Raw genomic sequence first — 13,274 nt, forward strand, 5'->3', positions numbered from 1 at the left:
ATCAAGCGCAGGCAGCGGAAGGAATGTGCGGCAAACCAGGCTCCCTGCCCACCCTTTCCCTCAACAACTATCTGCCCCACCTGTGACAGAGACTGTGGTTCTCATATTGGATTGGACAAGTACCTAAGAACTCATGCTAAGAATGGAAGCAAGTCTTCCTTGATTCCGAGGGACTGCCTATGATGATGATGATGGGTGAGCGGGACTTGGTGCGAGTTAGGACACAGGCAGCCAAGTTTTTGATCACCTCTAGTTTACGTCGGGTAGAATGTGGGAGGCCAGTCAAGAGAGCATTGGAATAGTCAAGACTAGAGATAACAAAGGCATGGATGAGGGCTTCAGCAACAGATGAGCTGGGGCAAGGGTGGAGACTGGCAATGTTACGGAGGTGGAAATAAGCGGTCATGCTTTCGTACATTACAACAGTGACTGTACTTTCGAAAGTACTCCACTGGTTGCAAGGGAGGGGGAGGGGGCTTTGTGACGGTCCCAAATGCGTCACTCCCACGCACCCTTTTTTCCAACAGCTTTACAACTATTTTGTTGCAAAACAAGAAAAAATAAATAAATCAAGTGCCCCCTTATTAAAGGGGGGGGAGCACTCCAAACAGTTTTCAAATGCCCTTTTTTGTTTTTTTGTGGGGTTTTTGTGTTTTTTGAAGGCACTAAAACCACAAATTTTCCAAGTGCCCCCTGTCCCGCGTACACTGGCAGTGAGCAGACGGTTCCACAATGCCCTGCGCGCGCAGGTCCAAGATGGCGGCTGTGAAAGTGCTCTATCCGGGCGGCAGCCGGACGGCCGGCCCCAGGGTGCAGCGGGCGGAGCGGGAGGCAGGTTCAAGATGGCGGAGGGCGAGAGGGTAGCGGCGGCGATAGGGCGCTCGGAGGCCGGCGAGGGAGAAAGCGAGGCCGAGGCGGCGGCGGCGCTGGACGTCAGCTCGCCGCACTTTGATCCGTACCTGGCGCTGTACAGCCGTCGGCCGCCGCCGCTGCCCTTCCCCAACGTGCGCACCTTCAACAACCTGGCCGAGTACTCGTCCTTCCTGCAGCGGGGCCCGCGGCGCCCCGACCCAGCTCCCACACAGGCCGGCGGCCCCGCACCCCCAGCTCGAGCCCGAGCCCGAGCCCGCCGCGGCGCACCGACTCCCCCCGACCCCCACAGGATCGAGCGCCTCAAGAAGCTGATGGTGGCCAACACGAGCGGCGAGGACCGGCCGCGGCCCCGCAGGAGGGACCGGGCCCCGAAAAATGTGCTGACCAGGATGGCCCGTGAGTCGCTGAGCCCCGGGAGGAGGGGAGGGAGATGGGGAGGCATAACATAAAAATAGGAGCAGGAGTAGGCCATACGGCCCCTCGAGCCTGCACCGCCATTCAGTAAGATCATAGACTCAGCTCCACTTCCCAGCCCGCTCCCCATAACCCTTTCCTTCCATTCTCTCTCAAATATCTCTATCTCCATCTTAAATATATTCAATGACCCAGCCTCCACAGCTCTCTGCGGCAGAGAATTCCACAGATATACAACCCTCTGAGAGAAGAAGGGTTCTCCTTTTTAAATGGGCGGCCCCTTTATTCTGAAACTACGTCCCCTAGTTTTAGTTTCCCCCACGTGTGGAAACATCCTCTCTGCATCGACCTTTCAATAAGATCAGTAGCTGAGGGAGGGAGAGCGTCCCCCAAAGCCTGGGGGGTGTCCTCTGGGGGTCAGAGACCCTCGCTGGGACTGTACTATAGAATCATGTCAACTCTGGGCAGAGCAGGAGCCAGGGCACAACACTTGTGGATGACACCAAATAAGGCAGTGTAGTTAATACACCAACAACTTGCAGTTATATAGCACCTTTAACCCAGTAAAACATCCCAAGTTGCTTCACAGGAGTGATTATCAAACAAAATTTAACTGCGAGTTACATATTAGAGCAGGGGACTAAAAGCATGGTCAAAGAGGTAAGTTTTAAGGTTCGTCTTAAATACAGTGGAGGAGGAGGACTGCCAAAAAACAGGAAGACATTAAAAAATTTGCAGAATGGACTTGTAAATGGCAAATGAACTTCAAAATAGATAGATTTTGGTAGGAAGAATAAGGAGGTCACATATTCTGTGGAAAATAAGTGTCTAAATGGGGCAGAGGAACAGTGATCTGGGGGTACAGATACAAAAATCATTAAAAGCAGAGACACAGGTTAATAAGGTCACTGGGATTCATTTCCAGAATATTGAAAAGCAGGGAAATTATGTTAAACTTGTATAGAGCATTGGTTCGACTACACTTGACAGTTCTGGCCTCTGCATTATAAAAAGCGATATAGAGGCACTGGAGAAAATGCAAAAAAAATCACAGGGATGATACCAGAACTGAGAGTTTATAATCCATCAGGCAGGCTGGGGCTCTTTTCTTTAGAAAAGAGAAGGCTGAGGGCTGACCCGATAAGAGTTCTTTAAAATTATGAAGAGATTTGATAAGGTCGACGTCGAGAAGATGCTTCCATTTGTGGGTGAGACCAGAACTATGGGTCTTAAATACAAGATTGTCATTAATAAATCCAATAGGGAATTCAGGAGAAACCTCTTTACCAAGAGAGTGGTTAGAATGTGGAACTCGCTACCACAAGGAATAGTTGAGGTGAATAGCATGAATGTTTTGAAGGGGAAGCTGGATAAACACATAAGGGAGAAAGGAATAGAAGGGTATACAGATGGAGTTAGATGAATTAAGGTGGGAGGAGGCTCGTGTGGAGCGTAAACACTGGCATGCATCTATTGAGCCAAATGACCTGTTTCTGTGCTGTATATTCTATGTCATTCCAAGTTTTGCTCCAGGAAGTTACGAGTGAGGGACCGGATTATAATCAAACTTCAGATATATCCCAGTGTTTTGTGAAACCCTAATTATTGCTCTGGCAAGTGATGCACCTAATAATAATAACCATAAAATACATTCAACATTAGCAAACCCTCAGTGGTTTCCCCAAGGAGAATATAACTCCTGGGGGAGCAGACGAGGGTCCATAACCTTGCCCAACCTACCTCTGGAGCCTCCTCCCCCCCAACGTTGGCACCCACACTTTTCAATCCCCTAACTTTGGTCTTTTGTGAATCCTGGTTCCTAACCAGTTGTTTAGTCCAGTTCGTTGGATATATTCAAAAGTTAGATGTGGCCCTTACGGCTAAAGGGATCAGGGGGTATGGAGAGAAAGCAGGAAAGGGGTACTGAAGTTGCATGATCAGTCATGATCATATTGAATGGTGGTGCAGGCTTGAAGGGCCGAATGGCCTGTTCCTGCACCTATTATCTATGTTTCACCTACTACTCATGGTAGTTGATTCATCTGCTTTGGAGTTTCCATTCTTAACCCTTTCCACTTTTCTCTCCACTTGGAAAAATTCTCTGAAACCCCAAGCTTATGGTCTCCTCTTGAAACTCTGGTTCCATAGCTCAGTTTACCTGTTTCTCATCTTGGAATTTTTTTGTGTTAACGTTGTCATCGTCTGTCTCTCCAATAACTTGGTTCAGTTGGTAGCACGCTTGCTACATTGTCATTCGCATGGAATACTAAACCAAAGCCTCGTCTGTAAGTTACGGTGGTTCAGGTTGAATGTGCTATGTTCTTCCAGAAAACCATCAAAAAACAGATTAACTGGTATTCATCGCATTGCTTTTTGCTAGATTCATCTGTATAAAAATAATGATTACACTTCAAAGTAATTGTATTGTATGTTAAAGTCTCATTAAAGTGAAGTGAATTTAGAGGCCAGGAATAATTGCATTGGATCATAAATACATAGACATTTATAGCACAGAAGGAGGCCATTCGGCCCATCGTGTCTGCGTGGGATTTAAATGTTGGACAAAACACCAGGGAGAACTCCTCTGCTCTTCGAACTAGTACCATGGAATATTTTATGTCCACCTGAGAGAACAGACGGGGCCTCGGTGTAACGTCTCATCTGAAAGACGGCACCTGCGACATTGCAGAACTCCCTCAGCACTGCACTGGAGTGTCAGCCTAGATTTATGTGCTCAAGTCTCTGGCGTGGGACTTGAACCCACAACCTTCTTACTCAGGCGAGCGTGCTAACCACTGAGCCAAGGCTGACACAATTCAGTTTCCATTTTAAAGTTTTACATTCTGTCCTTATTTTACATTTTCATAAATTTGTATGTCCACGTTTATAATCAGCTGCAGCATGTAAATTAGTCACACTGTAATTGCAACCTCTCTACATTGGTGGTGCACTGCCTTCACTGGGGGGAGGGTATAATTGCAGTGTAACACATTTACATACAACTTCCATTATAAATGTGGACATAACGATTTACAATGGAGAATTTTGGCAGGAAGTGCATGTCGACATAAGATTTATATCCCACAAGAGCACTGTACTGACCAAGATACTGTTCCCTTTGGGAAGACGATGATATGCTTATAATTGTAAAAATAATATTCATATCAGCTCTAGATATTAATGCAACACTCGCCCTTGAGGAAGGAGTCCTGAACGTATAATCAGATAACGTGAAACTTCTTTTTATCCAATATAGTAAAATAAAGCAGTCATTCAGCATGCAGCTGTGATAGAAACATAGAAAATAGGTGCAGGAGTAGGCCATTCGGCCCTTCGAGCCTGCACCACCATTCAATAAGATCATGGCTGATCATTCCTTCAGTACCCCTTTCCTGTTTTCTCTCCATACACATTATAAAATATTAATGATGCCCCTCAAATGGACCCAATCATAGAATTACAGAAATTTACAGTGTGGAAGGAGGCCATTTCGGCTCATCGTGTCCGCACCGGCCGACCAAGAGCTATCCAGCCTAATCCCACTTTCCAGCTCTTGGTCCATAGCCCTGTAGGTTACGGCAATTTAAAGTGCACATCCAAGCATTTTTTAAATGTGGTGAGGTTTTCTGCCTCTACCACCCTTTCAGGCAGCGAGTTCCAGACTTCCATCACCCTCTGGGTGAAGACATTTCCCCTCAAATCCCCTCTGAACCTCCTACCAAGTACTTTAAATCTATGCCCCCTGGTTATTGACCCCTCCACTAAGAGAAATAGGTCCTTCCTATCTACTCTAGGCTCAAATGTTATATAAAAGCTAAATTCACTCCCAATATATAATAAACCACCTCAAATCCTTCCCAATGTGGGGTGAGGGAAAGAAGATTGTGATGTGTTAATATTTATATAATAAAACCTAATTATATTTTGATGTCACTAGGTGTATTTAGCAGCTACCTCAACTCTACTTTCCTGCACTATCCCCATATCGCTTGATTCCCTTAATATCCAAAAATCTATCGATCTCTGCCTTGGGTATACTCAATAACTGAGCCTCCACAGCCCTCTGGGGTAGAGAATTCTAAAGATTCACCACCCTCTGAGTGAAGGAATTTCTCCTCATCTCAGTCCCAAATGGCCGACTCCTTATTCTGAGACTATGATCCCTGGTTTAGGACTCCCAAGTCAGGGGAAACATCCTCCCTGCATCTATCCTGTCCAGCCCTGTAAGAATGTTGTATGTTTCAATGAGATCACCTCTCACTCTTCTAAACCTAGAGAATATAGGCCTAGTCTACTCAATCGCTCCTCATAGGACAATCCCCCAATCCCAGGAATCAGTCTAGTGAACTTTCGTTGCACTCCCTCAATGGCAAGTATATCCTTCCTTAGGTAAGGAGACTAAAACTGTACACAATACTCCCGATGTGGTCTCACCATAAAGATGTTATTAGCTGAGATGTACTCAGCCGATGATGCTTTGCTCTGCCAGGCCCTGAAACAGTGTGCATGCGTGCGTGTGAGTCAGAGTACATGTCTGTGTGGGGGAGAGAGGGAGATGTGTTGATCTCGAAGCCCTGACCTTTGCTCTTTGTTTCCCTGTAGGAGCAGCTCGCCTCCTCCAGCCAAGAGCGCAGTATTGTGTGGGCCATGGAGACCTCCATGACCGCCGTCAGGCCTGCTTCGTTATTGATCAACGTGAGGTACGCATGTAGCAGGGCAAGAGCGAGCACGCTAGTTTTAATAGTTTGTGACAACAGTTTGTTCCCATCTCTCCATTTTTAAAATGGTATGTTTGGAAATTGAAATTCTAAACCGTAGTTGGATTTCTACATCACAGTACATTTTTTTAATTGTTTGTCTGTCGCCATGGCTCAGTTGGCAGCAATTTCATCTCTTGAGTCAAAAGGTTGTACATTACCTAGGCTGACACTTCAGTGCAGTTCCGAGGGATGGTTTTCCCATTTAGAGGTGCTATCTTTCAGCTGAATCTGCCTAATCCATTGGACATAAACGATACCACGGTCATTTTTCAAACAGCAGGGGAGTTCTCCTGGTGTTCTGGCCAACAGTCGATCTCTCAAAACACCACCAAAAGCAGATGTTCAGGTAATTTAATCTCATTGCTGCTTGTGGGATCTTGTGCACAAATTGGCTGCTGTGTTCCCTCCAAAATAAGTGACTACACTTCGAAAGTGAATCATTGGCTCGGACTACTTTGGGACATCCTGAGGATGTGAAAGGTGCTATGTAAATGCAACTTCTTTCATTCAGATTTTAAAATATTTCTTTTAAATCTTTGTTTTCCCCTCATTCCCCATCTCTCCAAGAAGGCTCCAACCTTTCATCGCTATCCCACCTCCAGCTGTATTCCCAATGCAAAATTTACCCATGAAGTAGAGCTACAGGTCAGCCAAGATCCAGTTGAATTACTGAGCAAAATCAAGGGGCTCTTGTTCCCATGTTTCCCCATAGGAACAGTGCACATTGTTTTACCTGTAACTTGTCATTGGCATTGCGACCAGTTGTAGTAGCCTTACATCACCCTCGTTAACTGAGCATGGATTGGAGATTGGAGGCGAGGTCTTTGTGGTCTGCATGGTTGAACTAGCAAGAACCAATGTCGGATCCGTTGTGTTTTTGACCAGGGGTAATCTTGCTGTAATCTTGCTGTACTGCAACAGTAGAAAAAGTGGAGCTTTGTTGACCTCCAGTGGCAGCAAGCAGTAATGCAGTCTTTTTATTTTGTGTCGCACTGTTGCCCTCTCTCTGCTGTGTTGATAACTGGAAATATGTTATTTTGTGCACAGTTCATGAAGGCAGCCCTCTGGGCGAACTGTATCGCTGCGTGCAGGACAGGATAAAGATCAGCGTCCACATTCGGACTTTCAAAGGACTGCGGGGTGTCTGCTCAGGATTCCTAGTGACGTTTGACAAGTTCTGGAACATGGTAATATGTGCTGCAAGCAAATCCCAATCCCTCCCTCCCCTGCACCAAGATTGAGTCAAAGCTATCGTATTCACAAACATTAATTCCCCCCCCCACCTCCCGGCCTCTTTCCCAGTTTACATCCTCTCCTGAAGGTGCAGTCCTACAGGCTTTCTCCAGCGCCTCACCCAAATTTTGCAACAGTCAGTATTGGCAGGCTATTTTAACCATGAGAGCCACACAGCTGAGCCCAGTTTAGTCTTCACCCAACATCCATTTGCAGCTACCAGCAGGAGCCATGGGAAACGGTGATCAGGATCAGGAAACTCAAGACCACACTTTGAGTATTGTCCATTTCTGGTCACTGAGACACAAGGGAGACCTTGAAGCCCTGGGCACAGCTCAGACAAAAGTCACAAGGCTGGTCCCCAGTATCTGATAAATCTGGAGTAACCTGAACCGTTCATCATTGAAAGGAGCCAATAGATGTATAAATGGTACAGAAAGATGTAAATCTAGACAATGACTGGCAAGTGAATGGGGACCCAGATTCAGGCTAGTGAAATGTAGATTTACAACCGATGGCGGAGTGTGCTTTTTTACACCAAGTGATCAACACGGAGTGGATCCTTGGATCGATGCTGTGGTGGGGGTACTATAAGGGCTTTCGGAAACGATGAGGTAAGATGGGCCGAATGGCCTTCCTTGTCTTCTCTTACCGTGTGATCTCCGACTTAAGTTACGTTACCGGCTTCACATTGCTGAGAAGTCAAAACTTCTTTGCATCGATGCGAAGCTGGTGTAACTGGCTTTAATTCTTCTTAAAAATTCCAGAAGCCTGCTGTTGTCAGGTTTTAAAATGACATTGTATGTAGTTCCATACAAAAATGTCAGTGGTTCTGTACAAGATGTATGCTGATCGTAGCGTAAAGTTGCATTATTTGATTGTTAGTCTACAGGTCCCAGTTTGAAACATCTCAAAGGTGTTTTCTTCAACCCAACACCCAAGAGGTTTAATTGTTTCAATGTCAAAAAAAACCTCCCAAGATGTAATGAGGGGCAACAATTAAGAACTGACTCGTATAAAATGCATTAACTGTCAATTATTTTAAACTTGATGTACATTTTCCCCACAGTACTGTCTTAAATTATGTCATCGACCTTCATGTCAGCTGTGGCTCAGTGGGTAGCACACTTGTCTCTGAGTCAGAAGGTTGTGGGTTCAAATCCCACTCCATAGACTTGAGCACATAAATCTAGGCTGACATTCCAGTGCAGTGCTGAGGGAGTGCTGCATTGTCGGAGGTGCCGTCTTTCGGATGAGACATTAAACCGAGGCCCCATCTGCTCTCTCAAGTGGACGTAAAAGATCCCATGGCACTATTTCGAAGAAGAGCAGGGGAGTTATCCCGGTTGTCTTGGCCAATATTTATCTCTCAATCAACATAACAAAAACAGATTATCTGTTCATTATCACATTGCTGTTTGTGGGAGTTTGCTGTGCGCAAGTTGGTTGCACCGTTTCCCACATTACAACAGTAGCTACACTTCAAAAAGTATTTCATTGGCTGTAAAGCGCTTTGAGACGTCCAATGGTCATGAAAGGCGCTATATAAATCCAAGTCTTTTTAATAGCGTTGCTGTTCGTAAAGCCCCAGACTGCTGCCAGTATAGCAGAATGAGGGTGTTTTTGCAGCTTCCTTGTGCTCTCGGACTTAAGCGAACACCCAACCACGTGAGATGAATCACTAATTCTGTGTTAACTTGTCTTCTCTGCCACCATTATTCCAGGCACTTGTTGATGTGGATGAGACCTTCAGGAAACCCATCCTCGGGAAAGCCTTTTACAACGAGCCAACGTTAACCATCAGCAGGGTAAGTAGAGGCCTCAAATTTCCTCCCCACTTCCTTGCCCCAAAGATGCTGACTCGCAGGCACCAACTGCCCTCTGGTATATCATGCGTGATTGCAGATCCTGAGTGCAGCAGGGCCTCCGCCCTATATTCATCCTCCACAGTTTAAGGGGAAGCTAGATAAATACATGAGGGAGAAAGCAATAGAAGGGTTATGCTGAACGAGTTAGATGAAGTTGGGCGGGAGGAGGCTCGAGTGGAGCATGAAAACCGGCACAGACCAGTTGGGCCGAATGGCCTGTTTCTGTGCACTACGCGCTATGTAATTGTAGAATTCAGGTTGCTCTAGGTGAGATCGCCTAACTAGTTCAGTGACAAACTGGTCACTGTATTTACCCCACTAGTTGTTTAATGCTTTAACAAAGTGGTGAATTCATCATTCCTGTTGCAGACCCTGTCCCAATCAATCATTATGCAGTGTTATGATTCTATGATGAGTTAAAGGCCTTTCGGTGCATATGTGCTTACCCAATCCTTTGCTGGATCTTAGCCCTCCCCTACCTGCTGGGATAGGCCCCAATAATTAAGCAAATTCAGGAGTCTGTTAAAAATATCCTCTCTGATCTCTCATTGGTGATCGCCCCTTCGATATGCCATGATCACTAAGATCTGGATCACAGGTCGCACACAGATTACCCAAAGGGTCTTGGGAGTCATAAGTTGTTTTATTAAGGAGCAGCAGTTCAAATATCATCAAAAACAACATGCCATTAGGACAGCTATAGTAGACATACAACCCGTAACAGATGAGAACGGTTTACGGCCCCGGTATGGACGGACATACGTTGAGGCAGAACGATGATCGGATGCCTGTGGCAGTGGCCTCTTCCTCTTCGTCTCCCGAGCTGGCGCGCCGAAGCTAACATGAATCTACCCCGGGAAGCTCTTCCCCTTGCTGCCTGTTTATATATCTTATTTCGGGGGGTGGGGACGGGTGGATACCTCGCGTTGATCATTGGTTTAATCGCTTTTACCCATTCAATTGTCCAATTACAGGGGAATGGGTACGGCAGCCCCCTCCCAGTCTCGTGAGATCATTCCCCTGCTTATATCTTGTTTGGACATCTTGCTACCATCTCCTAGACAGTTTGTTTATCATAAGGCTCCTTATTCGACCTTTTACCAGGCCCAGCTATGCCCACCCGAAGGCCTGTTCTGTGTTCCCTCCTTGTAACGACCTCAGCTCTTTGTGCAACTCCTTATCTGGCGTGATTGAGATTCTTCTGTGTCATCAACTTCTCCTGGCTGCTGAGCTCGGCAAACCCATTTCTTTTCTAAAACCATTATTTATTTTACAGTTCCCACTTTCTTCCAATTCACAATTTCTTGCATCCTCATTGTCCAAAAATACAACTGGCACGTTCTTGAAGGATTGCCCAGAGGAGTATAATCCCATAGGTCACATCAGCAGCAGTGAAGCTGCACAGGCTAAATATTGATAGTGATGAGAAACGGTGTATCTCAAAACACTTGTCTTCACTAACTACATAATTCACAGTTCAAATTCAATCCAATTCTCAAAGGTTTCAAAGTTCTAATTAAAGGCAGCCAATTAAAAATGTATCTGATCGTATGATTACCTTTTATTTATGAGCGTCACGTATTGCAACTTCAGCATTAAATGAGCATTTTAACTACCATTAAAGCTGTGATTTGGTAAAGTAACATGTTGAGACTCATTGTTTGGGACATTGCTCTGCATCTAACCCATGCTGTACCTGTCCTGGGAGTGTTTGATGGGACAGTATAGAGGGAGCTTTACTCTATCTAACCCGTGCTGTATTTAGTTTATAATTCAGCTCCATGTAGATTATATTGTGTTCACTCGATTTTATTTTTAAATGCAGCTTTTTAACCGGCTTAAGCTACAAGAAGGGTCCATGGGTGATGAACCTGATGCCAAGACGATGGAACAAACAGGCTCTTTATCGAAGAAGTTTGAGGGTGGTCGAGCTGGACTGGATGACAGCAAGAGTGTGAGCTGTGTCGTTAAAACAGCACGTGCACAGGTAGCCCCAGATACCTTCAAGCTCTCTGCACAGATTGAAGTTCTGGACCTTGCTCGATCGAAGAGGAGCTTGGAACAAATGAGCTTGGAGCCCAGGACTCCAACAGGAGAAAAACGGAAAGGCAGACCCAAGGTGGATTATCAGCAGGTTTCTCAAAGACATGTCAAACAACTCTTCATCCGGGGAGAGAATATTTTACTGATCAGTTTAATGCAGTGATGAATACAGAATGAGTGAGGGACAATTTGCCAACCACTGCCAGCACCTTGGCAAAAAGGGACTTCGTGGAGTATTGTACCAGGAAGGTAATGGGAAGGCAAGAGGCGGCAAACGCACCATTTGTTCTGTGCAAAACTTCAACTGTCTGGAAATCTGTCTGTTGACGGAAAATAAAATGAAATATCTGAATTGATGGCGTGATTGAGCAGAATTTCTACTGAATGGATTTTGTTTTTTTTAAGTGTTAGCTTCAAGTTTCTGGTTTGGCAGCTGATTGGCTCCCGGTTAAGCAACGCCTCAATTTCAAAATTCTCATCCTTATTTTCAAATCCCTCCATAGCCTCGTCCCTCCCTATCTCTAATCTCCTCCAACCCCACAACCCCGAGATGTCTGCACTCCTCTAATTCTACTCTCTTGAGCATCCCTGATTACAATCGCTCAACCATTGGTGGCCGTGTCTTCTGTTGCCTAGGCCCCAAGCTCTGGAACTCCCTAAACCTCTCTGCATCTCTTTCCTCCTTAAAACATAGCTATTTGACCACCTGTGCTAATTTCTACTTATACAGCTTGGTGTCAAATTTGTGTCTCATAATACTCCTGTGAAGTGTCTTGGGACGTTTCGCTACATTAAATGCGCTATATAAATACAAGTTGTTGTTGATTCTGCCTTAGCTGGAACCTGATTGACAAAAATGTTTTTCTGTGCACTGTCTTGGCTGTATTGCTGGATATTAAATTGCCCAGGTGCTGGATTGAATGGTGTGTTTTTTACACGATCTCTTGATTGCTGTGCTCCAGTAAATGGCTTGTTTCAAAACTTTGGAAATGGGACAAAAAGTGCCAAATAGCTGGTTGTGGCGGTGTTTCTTGTAATCCTCTGTCTACAGGGACTATAAATGGGGTTGTGTTAAAAGGAACCTGGATGTGTGTGCTGTGGGGGGCAAACAGCTCACAATTGTCCAAGGGAGAGCAAGCACTCTATTGCTGACTGCAGTGGGTTTGAGATTTAACCGTATCATGAGGCTTGGCACACAAGTTGAGAAGTTAAAGGTTGTGCCTTGTACCAAAGGTGTGTGTATTCATTTATAATCTGATTCCGAGGGAGCTGAGCAGCCATTGCAGAAGATAGTTACAGAACAGTACTTATAAGCAACCTTTCCTTTTAAACTGCGCAACCATGGGCCGGCTTTTCTGATAAATTTTGCGCATGTGCGAAATTGAATGGGCTGCACACTCAAAAGAAAATTGGGGTAACATTGCTTGTAAGTTGCAAAAAGGTTTCTGAATGAAGGCAATGATAGAGAAAAGGAAGAATTACTTAATGGGGGTGTGGGGTAGGAAGTTCTCTAGGTTATTTTGTTTTGTCTAATACATCACAAGCAATGAGGAATTTCCCTGGAATTAGCATCACTAGTGGTTGAGAGTGGTGGTGAATGAGGTAACACCATCTAGTATAAAGAACATTGATGGGCCTTAATAGAGCATCCCAGACATTGATGAGTTTACTTTTAACACGCACAGGAATATAAAGGGAGTTATCTTCAGTGTCCTGGCTAATATCAACATCGCTAAAACAGATTAGTCATTATCACATTGCTGTTTTTGGGAAGTTGCTGTGAGGAATTGGCTGTCACATTTCCTCCACTACAACAGTGACTACACTTCAAAAGTGACCCTGAGCTTCTTAGCACTTTAATTTTCCACTCCACTCCTACTCTGACCCCTCTGTCCTCTGACTCCTCCACTGTTCCAATGAAGCTCAAGAAGCAGCACCTCATCTTTCATTTAGGCACTTTACAGCCTTCTAGATTCAACATAGAGTTCAGCAATTTCAGAGCATAACCTCTTCCCCATCTTTGGCTCCCTTAAGAATGTACTCTTTTTGAATATTTGGCAGTTCTGACGAAGGGTCGTTGACC

At 45.2% G+C, this 13,274-nt stretch overlaps 1 protein-coding gene across 1 annotated transcript; it reads left to right on the forward strand.

Annotated features, from left to right (window-relative positions):
- Positions 1-804: 804 nt before the first annotated feature.
- lsm11 (LSM11, U7 small nuclear RNA associated) lies at positions 805-12,107 on the forward strand. The gene is made up of 4 exons (XM_070878587.1): positions 805-1,269; positions 7,095-7,234; positions 9,005-9,088; positions 10,974-12,107. Exons 1-4 carry the CDS (start codon positions 843-845, stop codon positions 11,352-11,354), a joined length of 1,032 nt encoding a protein of 343 aa, XP_070734688.1. The 5' UTR covers positions 805-842; the 3' UTR covers positions 11,355-12,107.
- Positions 12,108-13,274: the final 1,167 nt, after the last annotated feature.

The sequence above is a fragment of the Pristiophorus japonicus genome, chromosome 4 (assembly GCF_044704955.1).
Source record: "Pristiophorus japonicus isolate sPriJap1 chromosome 4, sPriJap1.hap1, whole genome shotgun sequence".
NCBI lineage: Eukaryota > Metazoa > Chordata > Chondrichthyes > Pristiophoridae > Pristiophorus > Pristiophorus japonicus.